Raw genomic sequence first — 16,047 nt, forward strand, 5'->3', positions numbered from 1 at the left:
CCCGGCCCATAGTAACAAAGGATGCGGGTGTGCAGGTGGAAGGGCGGGCTCAAGGGGCGAGCAGAAGTGGGGCCTGTCGGTCTGCCGGGGGGCCCTGCACGGGGAGAGGCCATGATGGGGAGAGGGTGTCTCCCTGAGGGAAGCGCAGGGGCCGAGCCTGAAGCTCCCGACGCGGCCTTTGTCCGGAGGGTGCAGGGGGCGCTCGGGCCGGGGAAACGGGAGGGCGGGAAGTCGCTCCGGGGCGGGACTCCGCAGCCGGGAGCCCGCGGTCCTTCCGGTGAGGCGGGGCTCCTTCGGCTCTCCCCGAGCTCGGCCTCGCCCCTGCTTACAGCGCCGGCTGGAGGCGGCCAGGCCCAGGTGAGCAGCACGGACTGCCCCTCCCCCCCGGGCCGCGGCCATCGAGACACCCCAACGGGGGGTTTGGCTGCAGCCCCCCCCAACAGTTGGGGGAGGAGGGGCACAGGGTGCAGCCCCCCCTTCCCGGGAGCCCCCCCCGGCAGTTGGGGGAGGAGGGGCACGGGGTACAGCCCCCCCTTCCCGGAGCCCCCCGGCAGTTGGGGGGGGGGAGGGGCATGGGGTGCAGGCCAGCTATAGCCTGTCTCCCAGCTCTTCAGAAGATGAGGGTTTGGTTGTACCTTCCTCTGCCTTAAGACAGTACTCTGTCTGTAAATGGGATATACCCTACGCCCTTCCTGGGGGTCACCTGTCCCTATGTGCACAGCACTAAGTAAGGATCGCTACCTATTTCCTTTCTCTGAAGGCAGCTGACTTCTCAGACTGGGAAGTGGGAACAGGGCAATGCAAAGTTATTAGGGCTATCAAGCAATTAAAAAAAATTAATTGCACTATTAATCATGCAGTTAATAATAGAATACCATTTATTTAAATATTTTGGATGTTTTCTACATATTCTACAAATATATTGATTTTAATTATAACACAGAATACAAAGTATACAATGCTCACTTTTATTTTTATTACAAATATTTGTACTGTAAAAAACAAAAGAAATAGTATTTTTCAATTCACCTAATACAAGTACTGTAGTGTATTCTCTTTATCATAAAAGTTGAACTTACAAATGTAGACTTATGTACCAAAAAAATCTGCATTCAAAAATAAAACAATGTAAAATTTTAGAGCCTGCGAATCCACTCAGTCCTACTTCTTGTTCAGCCAATCACTCAGACAAACAAGTTTGTTTACATTTGCAGGAGATAGTGCTGCCTGCTTCTTGTTTACAATGTCACCTGAAAGTGAGAACAGGTGCTCGCATGGCACTGTTGTTGCTCACATCACAAGATATTTACATGCCAGATGTGCTAAAGATTCATATGGCCCTTGATGCTTCAACCACCGCTCCAGAGGACATGTGTCCATACTTCTGACAGGTTTTGCTCGACAACAATCCAAAGCAGTGTGGACGGAAAAATGTTCATTTTCATCATCGGAGTCAGATGCCACCAACAGAAGGTAGATTTTCTTTTTTGGTGGTTTGGGTTGTGTAGTTTCCACATCGGAGTCTGAAAGCATGCTCCACACCTCATCCCTCTCAGATTTTGGAAGGCACTTCAGATTCTTAAACCTTGGGTTGAGTGCTGTAGCTATCTTTAGAAATTTCACATTGGTACCTTCTTTGCATTTTGTCAAATCTGTGGTGAAGGTGTTTTTAAAAGGAACAACATGTGCTGGGTCATCAACAGAAATTGCTATAACATGAAATATATGGCAGAATGTGGCTAAAACAGAGCAGGAGACATACAATTCTCCCCAAAGGAGTTCAGTCACAAATTTAATTAACACATTATGTTTTTATCGAGTGTTCTCAGCATGGAAGCATGTCCTCTGGAAAAGTGGCCAAAGCATGATGGGGCAACGAATGTTTAGCATATCTGGCGCGTAAATACCTTGCAATGGCAGCTACAAAATTGCTACGCAAGCGCCTGTTCTCACTTTCAGGTGACATTGTATATAAGAAGGGGGCAGCATTATTTCCTGTAAATGTAAACAAAATTGTTTGTCTTAGCGATTGGCTGAATAAGTAGTTTTACATTGTTTTGTTTTGGAGTGCAGTTATGTAACAAAAAAGAAATCTATATTTGTAAATTGCACTACAGTACTAGTATGAAGTGAATTGAAAAATACTATTTCTTTTGTTTATCATTTTTACAGAGCAAGTATTTGTAGTAAAAATAATATAAAGGGAGCACTGTACACTCTGTGTTCTGTGTTGTAATTGAAATCAATATATTTGAAAATGTAGAAAAACATCCAAGAATATTTAATAAATTTCAATTGATATTCTGTTGTTTAACAGTGCAATTAAAATTGTGATTAATTGTGATTAATTTTTTGAGTTAATTGCGTGAGTTTAACTGCAATTAATTGACAGCCATAAAAGTTACGTCTGTGTTGCTGGGAAAGTGCTGATCTTCCAGCAGTTGAGGGTACAGATGCACTAGCAAGAACTTAAAGTTCTGCTTGCATTTTTCACTTCAGCTAAGTGTGTGCTGTACAAGCTGAAATGCAGCTACCATCTAACAGCAGTCTTGCACAAACAGTCTAGGACTGTCAGCAAAGCTTAATGCTGTATTAATTTGAAATCACCTGAAGAGTTTGGTCCTGCAAAAACTGACATGCTTAAGTCTCATTGGACCTTGATTCCCTGAGACTACTTGAGTGTTTAAATTTTCACAGGTTTGGGGCAGGTTAGTGCCAAGGTTGTTAATCATGCTGAAGACACCAAGATAAACATCAGTAAATAGAATAAATAGTGCCTCAGGATCTTGAATGGCTACAGCAGTGATACTCAAACTGTGGCTCACAAGCTGCAAGTGGCTCTTTAATGTCTCCTGCAGATCTTTGAAGCACATGATATTAATACAGTGTGTGATTTAATTGTTAACCAACCTAAGTTATTAACCAATCAGGATGCTTTTACTATGTTAATCAATTGTCAACTTGCATCAAGTTATTAACTTATTTGCTGTGAGAATTATATAATATATATAAACTAAATATGTCCCATCATGCTGTTTAAATATGAATGATACTATAGTGAATGAAACAATGAATTCACACTACTGTGGCTATTTGGGTAATGTTGATTGGTAATTTTGGCTCCTGAACCACTGAGGTATGGGTATCACTGGGCTACCGGTAATCAGTGCCTCCCTTTTATGTCTCGTCTAAAAAAAGGGGTCTCTATCATCACAGTGCCCCTTAACATCTTGCTGGGGCATTGAGTTAGTACTGCATCAGAGGGCATAGTGACAGAATAACCTGCTGCTTCCTTAGAGAAACCTCCCAGTGCAATGTCCACTTGGCCTGGGGCTGCTAACTTGTGAGTTCTGACATCCCTGGTTTAAAGGAATCTGCAGAGGTAATAACAGGGTTGTTCTTTTGTTTAATTCTTTACAATATGTAAAGAAGTCCTGGGGAAAAACCTTAAGGGAGTTGGAATTTACATTAGAAATTCAGGTATTGTCTACTTTGAAGACTGTGTGGATGTCTGAAGAACTAGTAGGGAAATTATCTTACAGGTACCAAAGGAAGTGGAACTTGAGTGAAGAGAGGGATTTTTATTCTGTCCGTTTATACTCTTGGTGCTTTGTTTATTTGTTAACGCCTAGCTAAACTCAATTGCCTGACAGTTTTGGAGGAAAGAATCAGTAACAAAGAGTAACAATCCTGTTCCTTCAGTTAAACGTTGTCATAGTTACCACTGGAGTTATTGGCTCCTCCAAGGAGTCTTCAGCAAAAACAGGAAATGCAAGACTTATAAATTCATACATGTTAAGGCCAGAAGGGACCATTATGATCACCTAGTCTGACCTCCTGTGTCACACAGGCCAGAGAATTTCACCCTGTATAGTCCTCATTAAGCCCAATAACTAACTAGAGCATATTTCTTTACAAATACATGCGATTGGACATAGTATTCCATTAATGGTCTCACCAGTGTCAAATACAGAGGTAACAACATCTCCCTATTTCTACCTAATATTCTCCTGCTTATACATCCAAGGGTTGATTTTGGCAGCAGCATTGCCCTGAGCGCACATGTTCAGCCAGTTTTCATTGTGGCCCTTAAGTCCTTTTCACAATCTCTGCATTCAAGGATACAGTTCCCCATTCTGTAAGTGTCGCCTGCATTCTTCATTCCTAAATATATGATTTTGCATTTGGCTGTATTAAAATACTTTGATCACCCCAAAGTTGCCATGCAGTCCAGATTGCTCTGCTGGGGTGACATGTCTTCATCCTTATTTACAACCCAACATTTTTTGTGTCATCTGCAACATTTATCAGATTATTGGATTTTATATTGTCTTCCAGATGGTTGATAAAGATATTCAGTATCATTGTAATGAAAGCTGATCCTCTTGGGTCCCCACTAGAAACCCCCAGCTTGATGATGAGTCTCTATTAGCAATGACGTTTTGAGATCTCGGATAGTTTCTAATCCATTTACTATGTGATATATTGATTTCTGAATGATACTATTTTAATTAACATATCATGAGGTAAAAGTCTTGCAGAAGTCCAAAGCATATTGTGTCAACACTTTAAAAATCAAGCTTATTTGACAGGACCTATTTTCTGTAAAAAAAAAAAAAAAAAAAAAAAAAAAAGGCATCTCATCAGGCATTAATTCTACCATCCTTTTATTCTTTATTGATTGAGCCTTGTATCAGCCATTCCATTATTTTACCCAGGATCAGTGTCAGTCTGGCCTATAATTACCTATATGATCCCATTTACTCTTTTTAAATATTGGCACAACTTTTCCTTCCTTCCAGTCCTCTGGAACTTCCCAAGTATGACAAGATTTATTAAATATTAATATCAGTGCTCCAGAGATGTCCTTGGCCTACTCTTTTAAAACAGGTGCCAATTATCCTGATTTGCCATTCTAAAAATATTTCTTTTGTTGAGTCTGTTTAGTGTCCTTCTTAGTTATTGTTGGCACCGAAAGGATTTCACTATCATGTGATACCAATATATCATCCAGCTTCTTTCCAAATTAAGAACAGAAATGTTGATTGAACACACTTGTCTTGTCTACATCATTAATGATGTAATCACCATCTCCATGCATCATGGACCCATATATTGTTAGTATTTCTTTTGTTTCTAATATTTAAAAAAAAAACACCACTTCTGATTGGTCTTAACATTATTGGCTATCCATGGTGTGAAATAAATATTATATTAAATGTTCAGGATAGAAAGAAATACAGTTTCCTCATTTCCTGAGCACCATCCAGCCTGTGCATTGAGTAAGGCTGTCCAGTGCGGGGAAAACAGTATGTGATTATGTAAATAAAGAACGTATAATGCATATGCACAATGGGGCGCATTAAGATTGCACAGATACTTACATTCTGCCATTTCCTAACTTTTGAGTTGATTTATTAACCTAAATAACCTTCATTTAACATAGTTATTTTTGTACATAAAAATGTAAATAGATTGGCCAGGAATTCAGTTATATAGATAGGGTATTGAATGCCATACAGTCTCTGGGGTAGATGGTGTAATGACACAGCTAATGCCTGGAGGACCACCTGCTGTGGAGAAATGCGACCTGCATGAGATCTCCTAGAAATAGTATATACTTTGTCTTCGGGGAGGGGAAGGAAGAAGCCTGGTCCAAGGCCTATCAGAAATGGGATGCAAGTTTATTTTGGAAAATAGAGACTGCTCACAAGGAGAGACTGGAAACTAGGCCACTCTGCTATGGAAGGGACTATCTTTTGCTGGAATGTCAGTGGTGCCTCACACACTTAAGCTTTCCTCATGCCCACGTAGGTCTGTGATCTGCTAGCCTCCTAAGTACCGTAGTTTTGGGGATCTGTGCTGTCACCTCAACTTAGTTTTTTTCCTTCCTTTAGGTTAGAAGTCATGACCCTCACTCCCTTTCTCCGTTCCCTAGACATCTTTCTAAATGATAATTGATATCAGTTCTGTTGATTAAAATCTCAGGATGTTGAGCTGGGTGACATTTGTTGTCAGTTTTAGTCTTAACTTCTGTTTATTTTTCACGTTTAATATGTAATTTTGGCATTTCAGGTATGTGCTATGTGTTTGAATGTTGAAAAGAGCCTGGAATGGCTTCAGTCAAAAAAAACAACTGTGTGTAGATTTTGAAGCAGTGAATTTTCATCAGTTCTCCTCTTCCCCTTTACTCTTCGCCTGTTCTTTGCAGTGGGATAAATGTTTTATTTCAAAACAACTAAGATGTCTGGTCAGCTGTTGCATCACACGTGGCAGCCAGATGGATGGGAACGTACCGGGAGTTCTTTCTTACAGGAAACGAACATCCCCAGCAGTCACTAAAAGTGGGTGTAACCTTCATTCATTTTGCCAGACTTTTAAAGTATTGGTAGGAGTGTAGGAGTAAACCCACAATCAAGGTCTTTTTTTTTTTTTTTTTTTTTTTTTAAATAAGACTAAATTGTTCACTTACAGATTATAGTTATAATTGGCTAGCCTCTGCCTCCACTCCCTTCTTGGGAGCAGGGACTGGGATAATCTCTGATGACAGGACAGAGCAGACAGTGTCCCAGTTGCTATGCTGGAATGCTGTACAAGGTTGGGATGTCACACTGTAGGGTGCGGTGGGGGCTGGACACTACACTCTATGCCAAAAGTCCAGGAGATGGCTCATCTGAGGGGAGGGACTTGACAGCTGACAGGCTTGGCATCTGCTTCTGGAGAGCCACACATAAAAGACAGACCTGCCTTACTTTCCTCTGTCTGCAGCACTCAAGAAGAGCCTCTCCGCTTGAATAAGTCATCTGTCTGTTTCACCTTCCTAGGGTGGAGTTTGGTCGAGACAGGAGAGGAAGAGGGAGGGGAATTTACCTTTACCTTGTGCAGCATTCCAGCATAGTGATTGGTACTCTGTGCTGTCCTGTCCAGATGTCATTAGAGATCAACTCAGCCCGTGTTTCAGCCAGCCAGCCCCCTGCCACATCCAGATTTCTGTCTGCCTACTTGCTAGAATTGTTGCTTTAAATTTTCTGTACCTCCTGACTGCTGTAGGATTGGCAAGAGTCCTAATGGTAACCGTACTGTGGGGATCTTTACCTCCCAACTTGTCTCCTCCTGCTATAGCGCTAGGGCACCCTGCTGTGACCTGGCTGGCAAAGAAATGTTAGCAGAAGCCTCCTCTCTCTCTGGAGAGCTGTGAGAGGGAGAGGCAGGTCTAGCTGTTGCATAGAGGAGCTGAGATACTGCCTGACCCCTCACGTCCTGGGCCATAGGTGAGAGCCTGATTTTGTATGTTAGGTGGGAAAGAGGGTGATTGATTTTGCTTGAGCAGCTGAATCCATGATGGGAGAGGAACATAAGGAGGGCCATAGTGGGTAAGACCAATGGTCCTTCTAGCCCAGTATCCCATCTTCGAGCAGCAGCCACTGCCAGGTGGTTCAAAGGGACTGAACAGAGCAATTACTGAGTGATCCATCCCTTGTTATCCAGTCCCAGCTTCTCTCAGTCAGAGGCTTAGGGACATCTGGGGAATGGGGTTGGGTCCCTGGCCATCTGGGCTAATAGCCATTGGTGGACCTATCCTCCATGAACTTATCCAATTCCTTTTTGTACCCAGTTTTATTTTTGGCCTTCACAGCATCCCTTGGCAACGAGTTCCACAGGTTGACTGTATGTTGAGTGAAGTACTTCCTTTTGTTTGTTTTAAACCTGCTGCCTGCTAATTTCATTGGATGACCCCTGTTTCTTATGTTATGTGAAGGGGTAAATAACACTTCCCTATTCACTTTCTCCACATGGTTCGTGATTTTATATACCTCTATCATACCGCCCCTTAGTCATCTCTTTTCCAAGCTGAAAATTCTCTGTCTTTTTAATCTCTTCTTGTATAACAGCTCTTCCATATTCCTGATCATTTTTGTTGCCCTTTTCTGTGCCTGTTCCAATTCTAATATATTTCTGCAGAGACAGGGTGCCCAGAACTGCATGCAGTATTCAAGGGATGGATTTACATAGTGATATTGTGATGTTTTCTGTGTTATCTGTCCATTTCCTAATGGTTCCTAACATTTGGTTAGCTTTTTTGACTGCTGCTGCACATTGAGTGGATGTTTTCAGAGCACTATCCACAATGACGCCAAGATCTTTCTTGAGTGGTGATAGCTAATTTAGTCCCCATCATTTTGTATGTATAGTTGGGATTATGTTTTCCCATGTGCATTACTTTGCATTTATCAACATTGAATTTCACCTGCCATTTAATTGTCCGGTCATTCAGTTTTGTGAGATCCCTTGTAACTCTTCACAGTCTGCTTTGGATTTAACTATCTTGAGTAATTCAGTATCCTCTGCAAATTTTGGCATTTCACTGTTTAATCTGCTTTCTAGATCCTTTATGAATGTGTTGACCAGCACTGGTCCCAGTACAGCTCCTTGAGGGATCACACTATTTACTTCTCTTCATTGTGAAAACTGACCATTTATTTCTACCCTTTGTTTCCTGTCTTTTAACCAGTTACTTTAACCATGAGTGGACTTTCCCTCTTATCCCATAACTGCTTACTTTGTTTAAGAGCTTTTGGTGTGGGACCTTGCCAGAGTCTTCCTAAAAGTCCAAGTACACTATATCCACTGGATCACTCTTGTCCACATGTTTGTTGACCCCTCAAAGATTTCTAATAGATCGGTGAGGCATGATTTTCCTTTACAAAACCATATTGACTCTTCCCCAACATATTGTGTTAATTTATGTGTCTGATAATTCTATTCTTTACTATAGTTTCAATCAATTTGCCTGGTACTAAAGTTAGGCTTACTGGCCTGTAATTGCCAGGATCGTGTCTGGAGCCTTTTTAAAAAATTGAAGTTACATTAGCTATCCTCCCATCATCTTGCACAGAGACTGATTTAAGCGATAGGTTACATACCACAGTTAATAGTTTTGCAGTTTCATATTTGAATTCCTTCAGAATTGTTGAGTAAATTTGTTCCAAAACCATCTCTATTGAAACCTCAATCTGGGACAGTTTCTCAGAGTTGTCACCTAAAAAGAATGCCTCCGGTGTTGGACTCTCCCTCACATGCTCTGCAGTGAAGACCAATGCAAATAATTCAAGTAGCTTCTCCACAATGGCCTTGTCTTCCTTGAGCACTTCTTTAGCTTCTCGGTTGTCCAGTGGCCCCACTGATTGTTTGGCAGGCTTCTTGTTTCTGATTACTTAATTTTTGTTGTTGTTGCTGTTAGTTTGTGTGTCTTTTGCTAGTTGCTCTTCAAATTGTTTTTTGGCCTGCCTAATTATAGTTTTACATTTGACTTGCTAGAGTTTATGCCCCTTTCTATTTTCCTCAGTAGGATTTGACTTCCTATTTTTAAAGGATTCCTTTTTGCCTCTAACCACCTGCTTTACTCTGTTGTTTAGGCAGCGTGGCATTTATTTGGTCCTCTTACTATTTTTTTATTAGGGGTTATACATTTAATTTGTGCCTCTATTATGGTATTTTTAAAAAGTTTCCATGCAGCTGGCAGGCATTTCACTCTTGTGACCTTTTCCATTTCACTAACTTCCTTGTTTTTGTGTAGTTGCCCTTTTTGAAATTATATGCTACTGTGTTGAGCTTCTTTGGTATCCCTTCCCCCCCTCCCAAGGATGTTAAATTTAATTACATTATGGTTGCTATCACTTATTAATTCAGTTATATTCACCTCTTGGACCAAATCCTGTGTGCCCCTTAGGACCGAATCAAGAATTGCCTTTCCCCTTGTGGGGTTCATGACTAGCTGCTCCAAGAAGCAGTCATTAATGGTGTCTAGACATTTTATCTCTGCATCCTGTCCTGATATGTATCCAGTCAATGTAGGGATAGTTGAAATCCCCCATTATTTTTTAGCTTTCTATTTTTGTAGCCTTTCTAATCTCCCTGAGCATTTCACAATCACCATCCTAGTCAGGTTGTTGGTAATATATTCCTACTGTTATACACTTATTCAGTCATGGAATTTATGTCCATAGAGGTTCCATGGTAAAGTTAGAATCAGTTAACATTTTCATTATATTTGACTCTATGCTTTCTTTCACACGTAGTGCTACTCCCCCGCCAGCACAATCTACTCTGTCATTCCTACGTATTATATATCCTGTTATTACCAGGTCCATTGATTATCATAATTCCACCAAGTTTCTGTGATGCCTAGTATATTAATATCCGCATTTAATACCAGGCACTCAAGTTCACCCATCTTAGTATTTAGACTTCTAGCATTTGTATACAAGCACTTATAAAATTTGTCAATATTTAGTTGTCTGCATTCATATGATGTAGTTGACTGGAACTCTTTTTAATTTGATTGTTTCTCTTCAAAGCCTACAGGTACTTTATAAACTTCTATCCTTTCCTTTTTACTAGGATACGGAGAATCCCTGTTAAATAAATCCTTCCCTAAGGGATGTCTCTGTCTGAAATGTGTGCTCCTTCGCATCTGTTGGTTTTCCCCCAGCGTTTAGTTTAAAAACTCCTCTACAAACTTTTTAATTTTACCTGCCAGCAATCTGGTTCCATTTTGGTTTAGATGGACCCCATCCTTTCTGTATAGGCTCCTCCTTTCCCAAAAGGTTCCTCCATTCCTAATAAACCTAAATCCCTCCTCTCAACACCACTGTCTCAGCCACCCATTGAAATGTTGCATTTCTGCCCGTCTAACTGGCTCTGCGTGTGGAGCTAGAAACATTTCAGAGAATGCTACCATGGAGGTCCTGGACTTGAATCTCTTGCCAGAACTGCACATAAGTCTGTCTATCTGTCTTGAGAGATCTGCAACCTTCGTATCTGGCAAGCAATTTGCTATGTGTTTCTCCTGGTTATCAGAAGCCTGGGCAGTTGGGGACCTCCCCTTGGAGCCATCTGCTTCTCCAGAAGCAGCGAGAGCAGCAGCAGGCTTTTAACCATTTCATGTTTGGTCTCTACTAAAGGCACATACAGGAGTGGGCAAGAAGCCTGCTCTAGCTGCTGCAGTCTGCACTAGTGAGGCACTGTCATGTGAAGTGGCTGAAAGGAATCTTCTGGCTCTGTAGTCGGTGAAGACCTTCATGCCTTCTCCTCCTTTGTAAATACTCTGGCAGGAACCGCCTAAGAATGCACTCTGGTTAGAATAACTAGAGAAGGCTGGGTGTGCCTGAGCAGCAGCAGTGTGTGTTCAGAACTTGGGCTGCATGGGGCATGTCAAGTGCTGAGCAGCATCAAAACCTTTTATATATGTGCTATTGACCTGTCTGTCATTACAGCTGAAAGCATGCTAAATATCTTCTTATGTATAGCACAGCAGCTCCTGTGAAGAGAGACCACAGCACACTCTCTGGGGTCAGTGTGCTGTCATTTACCCCTTGATTCTTTTTGTTCTCTCTTCTCCCAGCTTGGACTCTGCAATTTCGTAACTGATCTTTTTTCAGCATCTTCAACAATTTGTAATTAACTTGACTTCTTGCAGTAAAATCTGTGTTAGAAACACATTGAAACACTGTTTGATTCTCATTTGCTACTCTCAGGCTTGGTCCACACTGGGGCGGGGGATCGATCTAGGAAACGCAACTTCAGCTACGAGAATAGCGTAGCTGAAGTCAACGTTTCCTAGATCGAATTAAGTTTACTTACTGCGGATCCATGTGGTGCAGGCAAGCTCCCCCGTCGACAGCGCTTCCTCCTCTCGGTGAGCAGGAGTTCCACAGTCGACGGGGGAGCGCTTCTGGGATTGATTTATCGCATCCAGATGAGACGCGATAAATCGATCCCAGAAGATCGATCTCTACCCGCCGAATCAGGCGGGTAGTGTGGACCTAGCCTTAGCGTGGTGGGTAGCTTGCCTTTTACAGGTTTTAGGGTTTTTCAAAGGCACATAACACACAGAGCTAGAATTTTCTTGTTTAGATTATTTAATATATACATGCAAATGAAAAACCCTACTTTGACTACAATCCCTGGAGTCGCCTACAGACTCGCATTAGAGAAGATGGTGTCCTTTATTTGCCAAACAATTGCTTGGTAACTGATGGACTTGGAGTGACCTGACACGTATTCTAGTCTGTGTTCAATGCATATTTCCCCGCAGTACATAGGCACCAACAAACAGAAAGATAAAGGGAAGGAGTGTTTTTTTTTTTTTTTTCCAAGGCCTCTTAAACAGGATCAACATTCCATTAATCCCTTTTCTTTATAGATGCAGTACACAGGCACAATCAAATACTTGTTTATAACAACCAATTCACATAAGACAAGTTTGCCATAGTGTTTTCCTGGCCATTGAGTATTCGAGCATCCTTGGCTGCCATTTGCTTCAGTGAGAGTTGAGGGTGCTGAGTGCCTTGCTGGATTAGCCCATAGATTTCTAGGAGAAGAGCAGAGAGATACTCCCCAAAGGTGCTAAAACTGTGGTAACAGTGTACTGAAATGTTTACATGACACACATGCAATTTTTATGAATTACTTTAATTTGAAAGACAATAGATGCTGAATGATTCCGAGCCTCTTTCTGATCTTGCATTCCACAAGAGCAGCGGTTGCCAAATGAGTTAATGCACCATGCAGATTGGTCATATTTTCAGCATGTCTTTATGTATGGCTAGTGAACTGGAAGTTCCAGTTAACCTTTCAGGGCAGTAACTCCAGCACGTTTTGAATGGGAGTCATTCCTTTGATTGAACTTTAGAGGTCAATGTGACGTCCAGAAGTGTTCCTCCTCACATACCCGCTGCCCTGTGTGTTTGAATGGGGACACTCATTTGCAGGTGTGCCATGTATGTGAGACTAATGCAGTGACCTCAAGTGGGATTTTTAAAGATTCCCACAAATATAAATGAAGGCTGTGATTTAGAGTTTAGCATGCAGCTGGCCTTTCCACTTAAGTCTCTAGCATCATTGGATAATTGCACTTAAGGATTGTTTTACTTCTCAACTTAGGTATTTAGAAAAAAAACTAATCAAACGGGCTGTCTCTGTACTGTGTTTGGGCGATTTCTTGCTATGCACCCTAACATGTACTTTAATGGATCCTTCTGGAGCAGAAAGTGGTGCTACAGGAAATAGTGTTGGTGATTCAGTAGGTGGCACTATTTTATCTGAGTCAGTACTGAACTGGTCCTAGGGACACTGTGCTGCTGGAGGGGCCATCGGTCAAGAGAGACACAAAATGTCGGTACAAATGGCTTTTAGCAGCAATGGCATTTTTAGAAGTATATAGGTGTTCTTGCCACAGATCAGTGTAGGCAATTACATTCTTATTATGTAATTCTTTCCTCTGCAGTTTCAGTTGGTACAGGATTCTTCTTCACTTCCTGTTGAGCAGTGTTGCTTGGTACATGGCAAGCATTCATCTAGAGGTGGCTGCATTTCAGAGAATGGTGAAGTGTACATAAATCTGTGCTTTGTGTATGTTCAGAGCCTTTTCTGCTCACTTTGCTGTCTGAACTGTTTGTTTCTCTTTGCTGCTGTGAGTCCTGAGCCGGGGACAGGTCTTGAAATGGCTCTTAGAGTCTTCTTTGGCTTGTGTATCACTTAACAGAATTGCATAATCTTTGTTACAGGTTGCTTTTAGGGCTGGCAATTAGAAATTTATTGTTACTTGTAAATTTATCAGATTTGATTTGATTTAAATTCCTTAAAAACTGTGGAGCCCTGTGCTGCTTTTTTACAAACACTTGTCAGAGCAGAGGCCAACTTTGCATTGCCTGACTTAGCTGCCTATAAGTGTGTAACCTGGTTGTAGACTGTGTCTAGTTTGTCCAATAAATTAGAGCTTTTGTAATCATTTGGATAAAAGGATCTGGATAAAAGCTCACCATCATGGAAATTCATTCCTGTAAATACATACAAAGAGCTTATTTCATTTTTTTAAAATGACAGTTTTCCAGAATGATGCCAAGAAAAAGAAAGCGGTTAACTCCATTAAATGCTGTCCAAAGTAAACCCAGCTTCTCTCCAGCTGACACCTCTGGGAGCCTGACAGTTGTTCTTGATGGGAATTCCTCTCCAGTAAGCAGCAAATACTTCAGTGAAGAGAAGAGGACATCTTCCCGGCTAGGGACAGACTTTTTCAACCAATCCTGCATCAGCCTGGCTAAATCATTTCTTGGACAGGTAATTGACACAAGGACTCATGTCCATGCCAACAGGTTCACTTTGTAGTACAGCACACACCAACAACATAAGTTGTTGGACCATAATCGCATCCTTTTACTGAGGTTTAATTCCAAAGCTCTATGCTGTTACAGGAACTATTGATTCACTCTTGTTCTTGGTGAAATCATTGGGACTTTCGGGAACAGGCTTGGGCCCATTTTGGTTGCATGAGCAGAACCAGTCTCTTATCAGATCAATTTTCTATTGCATTTTGCATTAAGCTTATCTTGAAACTTTATTTTTTTTAATCCAGTTTACTCACTGAAATGGGATTGGTGACTGATCCAGGGCCATTATTCTTGTAACAGGTATTCCGGTATGTTGGCTTTATATTTTCTTTGGCTGGGTGGTCTAGTGGATAGGTTACTGGACCGGGACTCAGGAAACCTGAGTTCTATTCCCTGCTCTACCTTGCTGGGTAATCTTGGGTCAGTTATTTGGGATAGCTCAGTGGTTTGACCATTGGCCTGCTAAACCCAGGGTTGGGAGTTTAATCCTTGAGGGGGCCATTTAGGGAACTGGGGTAAAAATCTGTCTGGGGATTGGTCCTGCTTTGAGCAGGGGGTTGGACTAGATGACCTCCTGAGGTCTCTTCCAACCCTAATATTCTATGATTTCCCTTCCTGTGTCTCAGTTTCTGTATTTGTGAAACGGGGATAGTGCTTCTGGCCTTCTTTGTAAAGCGCTGTGAGATCTATGGATGAATAGTAGTTTATAAGGGCTATGGATTATTATTATTATTATTATTATTATTATGCTATAATATGTTGGAATAGTTACTTCTTTCTGAAAACCCAATCTACCTCTCTAGACTTCGTGCCTTCTTTCCTGCTGCCTTGTTTGCTTGGGCAGCCTCTCACTTAATATACACCAAGCTCTATCCTCTTAGGAGGCAAATATTGCTTCTTTCTTGTCTGCAGCTGAATCAGCATGGGTCGATCCTACAGAAAAGACAAGGTGCATGATTTCACCCTTCCTTGTACACTACTTAACTGTGTTCCATCGGGGATCCCTTTGCACTAGAACACAATGTGTTTTGCGGGGCAGGCCGTGGGTGTCACAGGGGTGGGGCTGTTGGATCTTTGACTATGCACATCCATTAGACATTCTCTGCCTACCCGTAGGCGGGGAGCCACAGGAGCCCTGAGGCTGTGATAGCAGCTGCATAGTATCTTCACAGCCTTCCCCCCCCCTCCTCCCCAGGGACAAGAAATCCTGATTACATAGTTCAGTTAAATGAGTTGTGTACTTTAGCCAGGAATTAGCCCTTAAATCTGTAAAACCCCACCCACACACTCTTGAAGCACTCCAAAGGTCTCAAACTTGTGCGTTCCTGCTCTGTATTGTCCTGTGCTGTGCCTGCTATCCCTCTTGGAATTTTGTTTTAAAAAGTTGTCATGGAAATGTTTCTGTCAGTCTTAGATTTGATAAAAGTTTTGGATTTTGTCTTACCAAACCTAAATTTTGGATCATACTTGGCCTGACAGTAACTCTCTTTAAAATGCATTTGGTCATATTAGTATGCACCGTCAATAGGACACAGAAACCTAAACAGAATAGAATACATCGTAGTATATTTTGCATATGTACTAGTGAATGAGGATAGTTAAGGGCATTTGCTTATTTTTCCACTAGGAGAAACCCTTGTCTTTATTCTACTTCAGTGAATTGTTTTTGCTGTAATGGAGGACAAAATACAGACGGAGTTTACTAATCATCAGTGGAAGAGAGATGTGTGTCTTGAGTGGCTTCCTTTGTGCACATTTGGGGTAGCTGAGAAATCGAGGAAATGGCTGTGTGAATCTTAAAACCACAATTCGATCCTCAGCATTTTTTCTGTTAAAAAGAGAAAGTCAGCCATGTGTGTCTGATGCTTTTGGAGCA

General features: G+C 41.7%; 1 protein-coding gene across 6 annotated transcripts in view; it reads left to right on the forward strand.

The window, feature by feature from the left end:
• MPG (N-methylpurine DNA glycosylase) overlaps nt 1–16,047 on the forward strand; it is a 57,639-nt gene continuing 41,592 nt past the window's right edge. For 3 of the 6 annotated variants that reach the window (XM_034783067.1, XM_034783068.1, XM_034783069.1), the window contains exons 1-2: nt 1–357; nt 13,888–14,121. In XM_034783067.1, the coding sequence (XP_034638958.1) occupies nt 22–357; nt 13,888–14,121 (570 nt within the window). In that variant the 5' untranslated portion in view covers nt 1–21. Of the gene's footprint in view, nt 358–1,295; nt 1,474–6,225; nt 6,345–13,887; nt 14,122–16,047 lie in introns of those variants that run through there. The other 3 variants (XM_034783070.1, XM_034783073.1, XM_034783072.1) reach the window with 3 other exon arrangements.

This window comes from Trachemys scripta, chromosome 10 (genome assembly GCF_013100865.1).
Source record: "Trachemys scripta elegans isolate TJP31775 chromosome 10, CAS_Tse_1.0, whole genome shotgun sequence".
NCBI lineage: Eukaryota > Metazoa > Chordata > Testudines > Emydidae > Trachemys > Trachemys scripta.